The sequence below is a fragment of the Loxodonta africana genome, chromosome 3 (genome assembly GCF_030014295.1).
Source record: "Loxodonta africana isolate mLoxAfr1 chromosome 3, mLoxAfr1.hap2, whole genome shotgun sequence".
Lineage (NCBI taxonomy): Eukaryota > Metazoa > Chordata > Mammalia > Proboscidea > Elephantidae > Loxodonta > Loxodonta africana.
The window spans coordinates 24,911,471-24,924,884 of NC_087344.1; the positions used below are offsets into that span (position 1 = coordinate 24,911,471).

A 13,414-nucleotide genomic window follows, 5' to 3' on the forward strand; every position below is an offset into this window, starting at 1 on the left:
TTATACCCTCAAAGCGCCTCTGGAGCTCTGACACCCCAGATCCTCAATCCCTGTTCCTGAGCCTGGTCAAAAAACCAACCCTCCGCCTGCCTTCACACTGCAGACACAGCCCTCAGACCCTTATACACCTCCCCTGGGCATCTACACTGCTTCCCGACGGTCAAGCTCCTTCCGCCCGTGGCTCCCACCCGTGTTCGGCGTCCACTGGAGCCTGGAGGCACGATCCCAAGGCTGGTTGGCCGCTAGCGTGGTCTCCTTCAGGTGGGTGATGGTGAAAGTGGAGAACAGGTTCTGTGGGCAGTGAACGGGCCGGGTGAGTGGAGGCAAAGTAGGTTTTCCCTCAACTCTTTTTTCCTTCCCACCTCAGCTCGGCTCACCCTCAAGTCCAAGGTCACAGGGGAGCTCATGTTGCCCTCTGAGTCCTCCCCGACGGCGAACTGGTGCTCCAGGCGCAGCAGCAGGGTCCTGCGGCCCCAGCGGGCCAGGGTAAGCAGGCGCACAGCAGGAGGCAGCTCCCTGCGCAGTCCGGAGAACTGCAGAAAAGAACGCGGCGGGGCTCAGCCCCAGAGGGGTGGGGTTCAGCCAGGGAGAGGTGAGACCCGGCAGGGGACAAACCGCTCAGCCTGGGTGGGGCGGGACTTAGTAGTTGTCAGTAGGCGGGGCTAGGCTTATTCACCGAAGAGGCGGGGCCTAGGAAAAGGGGCGTGGTTGACTCGACTTGGGTCCAGGTGCAGCTGAAGATTGAGTAGGGAGGTGCTGTGCTGAACTGGGCACAGTGGGTTTGGGGCGTCTGTCTGAGATCAGAGCTCAGTGAGGTACAGAGCCCAAATACAGCAGTCTCACTTTGGAGGTGGAGGGGTGGCACTTAGCCCTGACAAGCTAGGACTGAAGCACAAAAGGGACGGGAGGTCAGGCCGCCAGGTTGAGCAGGGAGGGTCAGGGAGGAGCGCAGGAGAAGGAAGGGGATGAGAAGCGCAGGGCGGAGACGGGGGCGGGCCGAGCTTTGTGATCAGAGGGGCGTGTCTTGGGCCAGAGGGAAAGTGTGCATGGGGGGCAGGGACAGAATGCGGCTGAGCCCAGATTGGGGGAGCTGAGCCACCGGGGCGTTGAGGGACTTCAGGTAATCAAGAGGGATGCTGCACAAAAAGAAAAGATCTTTGATGGTTATGGGGGGGGAGGGGTGAGGATGGAAAAATACTAAATAGACAATAGACAAGTGGTGTAAGACAGTACACAATACTGGGAAAGCCAGCACAACTTGTACCAGGCAAGGCCATGGAAGCTCCACAGACACATCCAAACTCCCTGAGGGACGGAATGGCTGGGCTGAGGGCTGTGGGGACCATGGCCTCAGGCAACAATTAGCTCAATTGGCATAACATAGTTTTTAAAGAAAATGTTCCACATTCTACTTTGGTGAGTAGCGTCTGGGGTCTTAAAAGCCTGTGAGCAGCCATCTAAGATACTCCACTGGTTTCACTCCTTTGGGAGCAAGAGAGAATGAAGAAAACTAAAGATACAAGGGAAAGGTTAGTCCAAAGGACTAAACGATCACAAATACCAAGGCCTCCACCAGACTGAGTCCAGTACATCTAGATGGTGCCTGGCCACCACCACTGACTGCTCTGACAGGGATTACAATAGAGGGTCCCAGACAGCTGGAGAAAAATGTAGAACAAAATTCTAACAAACAAGCAAAAAAAAAAGACCAGACTTATTGGCCTGAAAGAGACTGGAGAAACCCCAAGAGTATGGCCCCCAGATGCTCTTTTAGCTCAGTAATGAAGTCACTCCTGAGTGTCACCCTTCATCCAAAGATTAGACAGGGCCATTAAAAAAAATGAGACTAAATGGGCACACCAGCCCAGGGGCAAGGATGAGAAGGCAGGAGGGGACAGGAAAGCTGGTAAATAGGGAACCCAAGGTCAAGAAAGGAGAGTGATGACGTGTAGTGGGGTTGGTAACCAGTGTCACAAAACAATATGTGTAGTGTTTAATGAGAAGCTAGTTTGTTCTGTAAACCTTCATCTAAGGTACAATTTAAAAAAAGCGGGGGGAGGGGCGCAGATCTAGGCCCACAGGGTGAAAACCACATCAGGGTAAAAAGTCAAGTCCAGGATGTTTTTGGGGGTCCAGACACGTGGAGAGGGACTGATCAGGAAATGGACAGCCTCCATCCTACCAAGTTCCCACCCCTATCCTTACCGCGGGCGGAAGGGCAGTCCCTTCCTCACCCCCCTCACAAACTCGCACATTCTTTTCCATGTCCACAATCCTTTCTCCTTTCGTCCCTTCTTTCTGTTTATTCCCTCATGCTGGGCATCTCTCACCGTTCTGCGTCTGTTGCCTGGGTGGGTCCAGGGGGCGCCACCGCCATGGGCAAACACCACCTGTGGGGCCAAGACTTCTTTTTCTGCTAGCAGGCGGTGCCCGACGGCAGCAGCCTGGGTCGTGTCCAGTAGGACGAGGTGTCGCCCTCGCACCTGCAAACCCTTGAGGTCCTTGCCCGGCTCCAGCAGCTGCTCACCTACACCGCATCCGTCGACTGACCACAACCTCCGGTGTACCTGGTGGAAGATCAACCATGGAAGAGGTGAGAACCTGGGAGAGGATGTGACCAGACGAAGGTCTGGTGGAGGCAGGGACCTATCTACGGAAAATAGGCCTATGGCAATTAGTTTTACATTGCCCAAAGTGATCTCTCACAGCTGGCAATGGAAACTGCTGAAGGCCAATAGACACTGCTTATTTGCATGCCTCCTCAAGAGGTGCCTAGGGCACGCGCCCTACTGCCATATCTTAGTTACACCTCTGGCCAGAGGTTCCTGGCTGGAACATTGGGGAGGGGTTAGGGAGACCAGGAGATGAATTAAAAACCTCACAGGACTGCAATAAAAGTCTGGTAGCAGAACCAGGAAGAAATAGGAGTCAGATCAAGAGAGTCAGGACAGTGAGGACACAAGCACCTAAGGTAGGGGCTGCGAATGGACAAGAGTCCTGGGCAGGACTAGGCAGGGAAGACGTAATAAGTGGCCTAGAGAAAGGAACAGCATGAGTATGAAGGTCTCATCTTAGAGGAGTTGGTCCAAAGATCTTAGTTTGCAGTCCACCTTCTGTGGGGTGCACCTGGTAGACAAATGAGAGAAAAAGTGGTCAAAGTCCAGTAAGGGGATCAAGGTGGGAACTGGGTACCAAAGTTGGAAAGATCATAGGCCAGCTGGGCCGACTTGAGTAGACAATGACAAGTGTGTGGGGGTGGAAAGATGCAAGTGGAAACTAGTTTAAGGCCAAGTGGGGACTCTGGAGAAGGCCTGGTGGGAGGATCCTGACTTGGGACTCTGATCCACTCACCATGAGCTCCAAGGAGCCATCACTCAGGCTACTGCCCCCTTGGGAGCGGTCGGTCAGCACTGTCAGCTGTATGTTCCCATCCTGAAACATGAGAGTATCTGGGTAAGAAGCATTCCTACGTGCCTGCTCTTGCCCATAGGAAGGGCACAGAGGAGGTGCACCTATGGATACAGGCTTGAAGTACACAGGATGAGGGTCGGATCCCCAGTCTGGGGAATGGGAAGGTGAGATGCATTGTGGAGGTCAGGTGGGGGTTTCAAGAGTACCGTGATATAAATGCGACTGTTGACTGGGTAGTAGTTTCCTGCCACTGGCTCAGTCTGGTTCAGGTTCCAGGTGGGTCTGTAATCCCGCCTGGAAACAGGTGGAGGAAGTCTGGCAGGACTAGTGATCAAGTCCCCTTCATCCCTCTCACCTCCTTCCTCCAACATTCATTTGATAAACACACATACCCCTACCGCTCTCTAGGCTCAGTCAAGCCATAGGCCACCCTCTGCCCTACAGTGTCCCTGCCTGTCCCCACCTTCTCTCCAAGATCTCCCGACCATTGCTGTCTGTGTAGAAACGTCCATGTGTCTCCAGCGTTGTGTCAAAGCGACTGATGACTTCCTTTCCAAAGCCAATTCTGAGACAGATTGGATGGCAAGAAGTTTAACCCCACACAAGCCCCACCTTTCCCATGGCCTCCCTGTCATCCAGCCTGTGCTCACTCACTCTGGAGGTATTGGCCCCACTGTCCACTCCAGTTCCAGGTGCCTCTGTCCTGGGTATAGACGAACCACTTGGGAACACCAGGCTGAGAATTTCTGGTGCACCTCCTGCACTAAGGCCGTCTGTGGGCACATGGGGACAGATAGAGACTGTAGTAAGCCATACCCTGAGCAGTGTGGAGCCCCATAAAGTTCCTTCTCAGCTGTGAACTCTGAAAAGGCCCATCTCATAGTCAAGAACACTAATGGCCCTAGGCTTTCTGTCCTAAGTTTTGCTCATTGTCCCCAATGATCTCAGTTCCCACTGCCCATGGAATAGGTATGCTTTATTGACTTCTAAATGATATAAAATTACTGCACATACTTAAAGTGCACAAATTCTAAAAATCTGACATATATATACACCCATGAAGCCATCATTTCAGTGGTTTGGGTAATGAAAATTACCTCCTGATTCTTGGGTATCCTGTCCCAACTTGTTCCTCATCCACCACTAGTCTTCTATGTCATTATAAATTTTTCATTTTCTAAAATTCTCATAAATGGAATCATATAGTGTATACCCTGTGTTAGGCATTTTTCACTCAGCATGATTATTTTGAGAGTCATCCAATAATTTTTTAAGTGGAATAATACTCCATTGTATGATGGATATATTAAAATATATTTATCCACTCATCTGTTGATGGGTGTTTGGATTAATTCAGTTTTGGGGTGTTAAAAATATAATTCCTATGAAAGTTCAAGTACAAGTGTTTGTAAGGATATATGGTATCATTTATCTAGGAAATTTCATTTTATTCCATCTAGGAGTAGAATGTAGCCCTGGTAGTGCATTGGTTAAGAGCAGGTCAGCAGTTCAAATCTATCAGCCACTGCTTGGAAACCCTACCTGTCCAATAGGGTCGCTATGAGTCAAAATCCACTCAGTGGCTACAGGTATGGTTTTTTTTTTTTTTTTTTGGTAGAAGTAGAATAGCTGGGTGTTGTGGTAGATGTATGTTTAACTTCTGAAGAAACTGCCAAAGTGTTTTCCAAAGCGGTTGTTCCATTTTACATTCCTGCCAACGGTATATGAGCATTCCAGTTGCTCCATATCTTCACCGACATTTTATATTAGCCTTTACAATTTTAGACTTCCAAAATGCTGTAGTGGTATCTCATTGTGCTTTATATTTGCATTTATCTGATTAATAAATATGTAGAGCACCATTTCATCTTATTTGCCATGGATAGTCAATGGTGAAGTGTTAGTTGCATTGTTTGTTTACATATTGCTACTTTTTACAGTTCTTTATATATTCTGGGTATGAGTATTTCATTAGATATGTGATTTGTAAATATTTTGTTGCAATCTATGGCTACTCTTTAAATTTTCTTAGTCTAAGAAGGCAGAAGTTCTTAATTTTGATGAAGTTTGATTTCTCAAAAACATTTTTTAACTTCCTGTATTTTTATCATATCTATGAAAAATTTACCTAACCTAGGGTCAAAATGGAGCCCTGGTGGCACAGTGGTTAAGAGCTCGGCTGCTAACCAAAAGGTTGGCAGATCAAATCCACCAGTCGCTCCCTGGAAACTCTGTCCTATAGAGTTGCTCTGAATCAGGATCCACTCGACCACACCTAACAACAACAGCAAAGATAAAAATGTTAAAAAGCAAAGATGTCACCTTGAGGACTAAGGTACATCTGATCAAAGCCATGGTGTCTTCAATCGCCTCACATGCATGTAAAAGCTGGACAATGAATAAAGAAGATCGAAGAAGAATTGATGCCTCTGAATTATGATGTTGGAAAAGAATCTTGAATATACAATGGACTGCCAGAAGAACAAACAAATCTGTTTTGAAAGAAGTACAGCCAGACTGGGTCTTACAGACAAGAATGGTGAGACTTTGTCTCACATACTTTGGACATGTTATCAGGAGGGACCAGTCTCTGGAGAAGGATACAACACTTGGTAAAGTAGAGGGTCAGCAAAAAAGAAGATCTGCAGTGAGACGGATTGACACGGTGGCTGCAACAATGGGCTCAAGCATAACAACTATTGTGAGGATGGTGCAGGACTGGGCAGTATTTCCTTCTGTTGTATATAGGGTTGCTATGAGCCCAAACCTACTTGACAGCACCTAACAACAACAACAAGGTCAAAATAATTTCACCTGTGATTTCTTTGAGAAATGTTATAATTTTAGGATTTACATTTGTATCTGTGATCCACTTTGAGGTAGTTTTTTGTGCATGATGTGAAGCACAGATCCAAGTTCCTTAGTTTTTCCATATGCATATCCTATTGTTTAGCATTACTTGTTGAAAAGACAGGATTTTCTACTGAATAATCCACTTTTGTAGTAAAATCACTTCACCACATACGTATGGGTCTTGGTGATGTAATGGTGAAGAGTTCAGCTGTTAGCCAAAAGGTCAGCAGTTCAAATCCACCAGGCATTCCTTGGCAACCCTATGGGGCAGTCCTACTCTCCCCTGTAGGGTCAGTAACAGTCAGAATCAACTCAATAGCAACAGGTTTGGTTTTTTGTGGTTATTTCTGTATACTTTATTCCATTCCATCAATCTATTTGTCTATTATTAGGGCAAAATATTAGTCAGTGGTAAGTCCTCCAATGTTCTGTTGTTATCCCTAAAGTTTTCATTGGTGAATTTTCAGAAGTAGTTTGCCAGGCCTTTCTTCCTAGACTGTCTTGGTCTAGAAGCTCCACTGAAACCTGTCAACTATGGGTGACCCTAATGGTATTTGAAATTCAGTGGCATAGCTTCCAACATCATAGCAAGACACATGCCACCACAGTACAACAAACTGACAGAGGAGCGGATATGCACATAACACAACCCTGTTTGCCAAAAATGAAGAAGCACTTACTGATGAAGCTAAAGGACTACAGCCTTCAGTATGGATCACATCTGAATGTGAAGAAAATGCGTATCTCCACAACTGTCAATAAACGACATCATGATCAATGATGAAGAAACTGAAGTGGTCAAAGACTTCATTCTACTTGGATCAACAATCAATGCCTGTGGTAGCAGCACTCAAGAAGTCAAATGATATAGTACACTGAATAAATCTATTGCAAAAGGCCTCTTTAAAATCTTAAAAAGCAAGGATGTCACTTTTCCTTGTAGAGTCAGTTACTGCCTTTTAAAGATTTTAAAAATAAAATCTTTAATGTATGAAGTACATTACTGTATGAATGTATGAAGTGTGAATCTAGGAATACCATGGCTTTAATGTACGAATGTATGAATTATGCATCTAGGAAAATTGGAAGTCATCAAAAATGAAATGGAATGCATAAAGATCAATATCCTAGGCATTAGTGAGTTGAATTAGACTGATACTGGCCATTTTGAATCAGACAATTATATGGTCTACTATGCCAGGAATGACAAATTGAAGAGGAATGGCATCACGTTCATCATCAAAAAGAACGTTTGAAGATCTATCCTAACATACAACGCTGTCAGTGATAGGAAAATATCCATACGCCTACAAGGAAGACCAGTTAGTACGACTATTATCCAAATTTACCCACCATCATGGATTTAATTTTGTCCCCCAAAAATATGTGTATCAGTAGTCAAAACAGCCTGGTACTGGTACAACAACAGACATATAGACCAATGGAACAGAATTGAGAACCCAGATATAAACCCATCCACATATGAGCAGCTGATATTTGACAAAGGCCCAGTGTCAGTTAATTGGGGAAAAGATAGTCTTTTTAACAAATGGTGCTGGCATAAGAGGATATCCATCTGCAAAAAATGAAACAAGACCCATACCCCACATCATGCACAAAAACTAACTCCAAATGGATCAAAGACCTAAACATAAAGTGTAAAACAATAAAGATCACGGAAGAAAAAATAGGGACAACATTAGGAGCCCTAAAACAAGGCATAAACAGAATACAAAACATTACTAAAAATGACAAAGAGAAACCAGATAACTGGGAGCTCCTAAAAATCAAACACCTATGCTCATCTAAAGACTTCACCAAAGGAGTAAAAAGACCACCTACAGATTGGGAAAAAATTTCCAGCTATGACATCTCTGAACAGCGCCTGATCGCTAAAATCTATATGATTCTGTTAAAACTCAACCACAAAAAGACAAACAACCCAACTAAAAATTGGGCAAAGTATATGCAAACGCACTTCACTAAAGAAGATATTCAGATGGCTAACAGATACATGAGTTAACAGATACATGAGGAAATGCTCTCGATCATTAGCCATTAGAGAAATGCAAATTAAAACTATGATGAGATTCCATCTCACTCCAACAAGGCTGGCATTTATCCAAAAAACACAAAATAATAAATGTTGGAGAGGCTGTGGAGAGATTGGAACACTTCTACACTGCTGGTGGGAATGTAAAATGGTACAACCACTTTGGAAATTGATCTGGCGTTTCCTTAAAAAGCTAGAAATAGAACCACCGTACCACCCAGAAATCCCACTTCTCTGAATATACCCTAGAGAAATAAGAGCCTTTACATGAACAGATATATGCACACCCATGTTTATTGCAGCACTGTTTACAATAGCAAAAAGCTGGAAGCAACCCAGGTGTCCATCAACAGATGAATGGATAAATAAATTATGGTATATTCACACAATGGAATACTACGCATCGATAAAGAATGATGATGAATCTGTGAAACGTTTCACAACATGGAGGAACCTGGAAGGCATTATGCTGAGTGAAATTAGTCAAACACAAAAGGACAAATATTGTATAAGACCACTATTGTATAAGATCTTGAGAAATAGTTTAAACTGAGAAGAACACATTCTTTTGTGGTTATGAGGGGGGGAGGAAGGGAGGGTGGGAGAGAGTTATTTACTGATTAGATAGTAGATAAGAACAACTTTAGGTGAAGGGAAGAACAACACTCAATACAGGGGAGGTCAGCACAACTGGACTGGACCAAAAGCAAAAATGTTTCCTGAATAAACTGAATACTTTGAAGGTCAGTGGAACAAGGGCGGGGGTTTGGGGACTATGGCTTCAGGGGACATCTAAGGCAATTGGCAAAATAAATTCTATTAAGAAAACATTTTGCATCCAACTTTGAAGTGTGGTGTCTGGGGTCTTAAACGCTAACAAGCGGCCATCTAAGATGCATCAATTGGCCTCAACCCACCTGGATCAAAGGAGAATGAAGAACACCAAGGTCACAAGGTAATTATGAATCCAAGAGACAGAAAGGGCCACATGAACTAGAAACTACATCGTCCTGAGATCAGAAGAACTAGATGGTGCCTGGCCACAACTGATGACTGCCCTGACAGGGAGCACAACAGAGAACCCCTGAGGGAGCAGGAGAACAGTGGGATGCAGACCCCAAATTCTCATAAAAAGACCAGCCTTAATGGTCTGACTAAGACTAGAAGAATCCCGGTGGTCATGGTCCCCAAACCTTCTGTTGGCCCAGGCCAGGAACCATTTCTGAAGCCAACTCAGCAGACATGCAATGGACTGGACAATGGGTTGGAGAGAGATGCTGATGAGGAGTGAGCTACTTGCATCAGGTGGACACTTGAGACTATGTTGGCATCTCCTGTCTGGAGGGGAGATGGGTGGGTAGAGGGAACTAGAAACTGGCAAAATGATTACGAAAGTAGAGACTGGAAGGAGGGAGCGGACTGACTCATTGGGGGAGAATAAGTGGGAGTATGTAGTAAGGTGTTTATAAGTTTATATGTGACAGACTGACTTGATTTGTAAACTTTCACTTAAAGCACAATAAAAATTATTTAAAAAAATAAAAGGTTGTATTTAAAAAAAGTGTATCAATTGGGCTGGGCCATAATTCCTGGTATTGTGTGATTTTCCTATAAGCTGTAAATCCTGCCTCTGTGATGTTAATGAGGGAGGATGCGTGGCAGTTGGGTTAGTGAGGCAGGACCCAACCTACAAGATTGGATTGTGTTTTGAGGCAATCTCTTGAGATATAAATGAAAGAAGGGAGCAAAGAGACAGCAGGACCTCATACCACCAAGAAGGCAGTGCCAGGAGCAGAGCGTGTCCTTTGGACCTGGGGTTCCTGCTCAGAGAAACTCCTAGTCCAGGGGAGGATTGATGACAAGGCTGACAGAGACAGAAAGCCTTCCCCTGGAGCTGACACCCTGAATTTGGACTTTTAGCCTACTTTACTGTGAAGAAATAAATTTCCCTTTGTTAAAACCATCCACGTGTGGTATTTCTGTTATAGCAGCACTACGTAACTAAGACACCCACCGATCACTAAGGCCAAAGATAAAGAAACTGAAGATTTTTACCATCTTTTGCAGTCTGAAATTGATCAAACATGCAATCAGGATGCATTGATAATTACTGGTGATTGGAATGCAAAAGCTGGAAACAAAGGATTGGCAGTTGGAAAATATGGCCTTAGTGATAAAAATGTTGCTGGAGATCACATGATAGAATTTTGCAAGACCAACAATTTCTTCATTGCAAATACCTTTTTTAACCAACATAAAATGGCAACTATACATATGGACCTCACCAGATATAATACACAGGAATCAAATCAACTACATCTGTGGAAAGAGACGATGAAAAAGCTCAATATCATCAGTCAGAAAAAGGCCAGGGGCTGACTGTGGAACAGACAATCAATTGCTCATATGCAAGTTCAAGATGAAACTGAAGAAAATTAGAACAAGACCACGAGAGCCAAAGTATGACCTTGAGTATATCGCACCTGAATTTAGAGACCATCTCAAGAATGGATTTGACATGTTGAACACTAATTACCGAAGACCAGATGAGTTGTGGAATGACATCAAGGATATCATACATGAAGAAAGCAAGAGGTCATTAAAAAGACAGGAAAGAAAGAAAAGACCAAAATGGATGTCAGAAGAGACCCCGAAACTTGCTTTTGAACATCAAACAGCTAAAGTGAATGGAAGAGATGGTGCAGTCAAAGAGTTGAATAGAAGCTTTCAAAGGCAGCTGGAGAAGACAAAGTAAAATATTATAATGAAATATGCAAAGATCTGGTTTTCTAACCAAAAGGGAAGAGCACACTCAGCATTTCTTAAGCTGAAAGAACTGAAGAAAAAATTCAACCATGAGTTGCAATTTTGAGGTATTTGGTGGGCAAAATATTGAATGACAGAGGAAGCATCAAAAGCAGATGGAAGGAATATACAAAGTCACCCAAAGGACTTGGTCGATGTTCAGCCATTTCAGGAGGTAGCATGTGACCAAGAACCTATGGTATTGAAGGAAGAAGTCTATGCTGCACTGAAGGTATTGGTGAAAAAAAGGCTCCAGGAATTGACGGGATACCAATTGAGATGTTTCAACAAACAGATGCAGTGCCAGAAGTGCTCACTCATCTATGCCAAGAAATTTGGAAGACAGCGTCCGGGCTAACTGACTGGAAGAGATCCATTTTTATGCCTATTCCAAAGAAAGGTGATACAACTGAATGTGAAAATTATTAATATCACACCTAAGTAAAATTTTGCAGACGACCATTCAAAAGCTGTTCTGGCAGCACATTGACAGGGAACTGCCAGAAATTCAAGCCGGATTCAGAAGAGGACATAGAACCAGGGATATCAGTGCTGATGTCAGATGGATCCTGGCTGAAAGCAGAGAATACCAGAAGGATGTTTACCTGTGTTTTATTGACTCTGCAAAGGCATTCGACTGTGTGGATAACAAATTGTGGATAACATTTCAAAGAGTGGGAATTCCAGAACACTTAAGTGTGCTCATGAGGAACCTGTACCTAGACCAATAGGCAGTCATTCGGACAGAACAAAGGGATACTGTATGGTTTAAAATTAGGGAAGGTATGCATCAGGGTTGTATCCTTTCACGATACTTATTCAATCTGTATGCTGAGCAAATAAGTAGGGAAACTGGACTATATGAAGAAGAACATGACATCAGGATTGGAGGAAGACTCACTAACAACCTGCGCTATACAAATGACATAACCTTGCTTGCTGAAAGTGAAGAGGACTTGAAGCACTTACTGATGAAGATCAAGGACTACTGCCTTTGGTATGGATTACACTTCAACATAAAGAAAACAAAAATCCTCACAACTAGACCAATAAGCAACATCATGATAAACAGAGAAAAGATTGAAATTTTCAAGGATTTCATTTTACTTGGAACTGCAACCAGTGCCCATGGAAATGGCAGTCAAGAAATAAATGATGTATTGTATTGGGAAAATCTCTGCAAAAGACCTCTTTAAGGTGTTAAAAAGGAAAGATGTAACTCTAAGGACTAAGGTGCACCTGACTGAACCCATGGTGTTTTTGGTCACCTCGTATATATGCAAAAGCTGGACAATGAATAAGCAAGAATTGATGCTTTTTAATTATGGTGTTGGTGAAGAATACTGTATATACCATGGACTACCAGAAGAACGAACAAATCTGTATCGGAAGAAGTACAGCCAGAATGTTCCTTATAGGCAAGGATGTCAAGACTTCCTCTCCCATAAAAAAAATAAAATTTATTTATTCTCACATACTTTGGACATATTATCAGGAGGTACCAGTGCCTGGAGAAGGACATCATGCTTGGTAAAGTAGAGGGTCAGCAAAAGAGAGGAAGGCCCTCAATGAGATAGGTTGTCACAGTGGCTGAAACAACAGACACAAGCATAACAACTATTGTGAGTACGGGGCAGGGCCAGGCAGTATTTCATTCTGTTGTACACAGGGTCACTATGATTTGGAACTGATTCGACAGCACCTAACAACAACAACAATAATAAAAGATGTTAAAAGCTTGAAAATGGCCTTCTAAGATATCGTTCTCTACTTGTCATGGATTGAATTGCTTCTTCCAAAAATATGTGTCAACTTGGTTAGGGCATAATTCCCAGTATCGTGTCGTTGTTCTCTATTTTGTGATTGATGTGATTTTCCTGTGTGTTGTGAATCCTACCTCTGTGATGTTAATGAGGTGGAATAGATGGCATCTATGTTTGGTTTTTTTTTTATGTTAATGAGACAGGACTTGATCTACAAGATTGGATTATGTCTTGAGCCGGTCTCTTTTGAGATTTTTTACATAAAAGAGAGAAGCGAGCAGAGAGACAGGGGGACCTCATACCACCAAGAAAGCAGTGCCAGGAGCAAAGCATGTCCTTTGGACATGGGGTTCCTGCGTGGACAAGCTCCTAGTCCAGGGGAAGATTGATGAGAAGGAGCTTCCTCCAAAGCCAACAAAGAGAGAAAGCCTTCCCTTGGAGCTGATGCCCTGAATTTGGACTTCTAACCTACTTTACTGTGAGGAAATAAATTTCTCTTTGTTGAAGCCATCCACTTGTGGTATTTCTG

At 43.8% G+C, this 13,414-nt stretch overlaps 1 protein-coding gene across 1 annotated transcript in view; it reads right to left on the reverse strand.

The window, feature by feature from the left end:
- Positions 1-3,476: 3,476 nt before the first annotated feature.
- The window catches only part of LOC100664557 (lysosomal alpha-mannosidase-like), a 29,717-nt gene continuing 19,779 nt past the window's right edge, over positions 3,477-13,414 (reverse strand). Inside the window, exons 16-18 of the mRNA XM_064279895.1 lie at positions 4,066-4,184; positions 3,875-3,976; positions 3,477-3,705 (exon numbers count right to left, since the gene is read on the reverse strand). Of these exons, the coding sequence (XP_064135965.1) occupies positions 3,513-3,705; positions 3,875-3,976; positions 4,066-4,184 (414 nt within the window). The 3' untranslated portion in view covers positions 3,477-3,512. The remainder of the gene's footprint in view (positions 3,706-3,874; positions 3,977-4,065; positions 4,185-13,414) is intronic.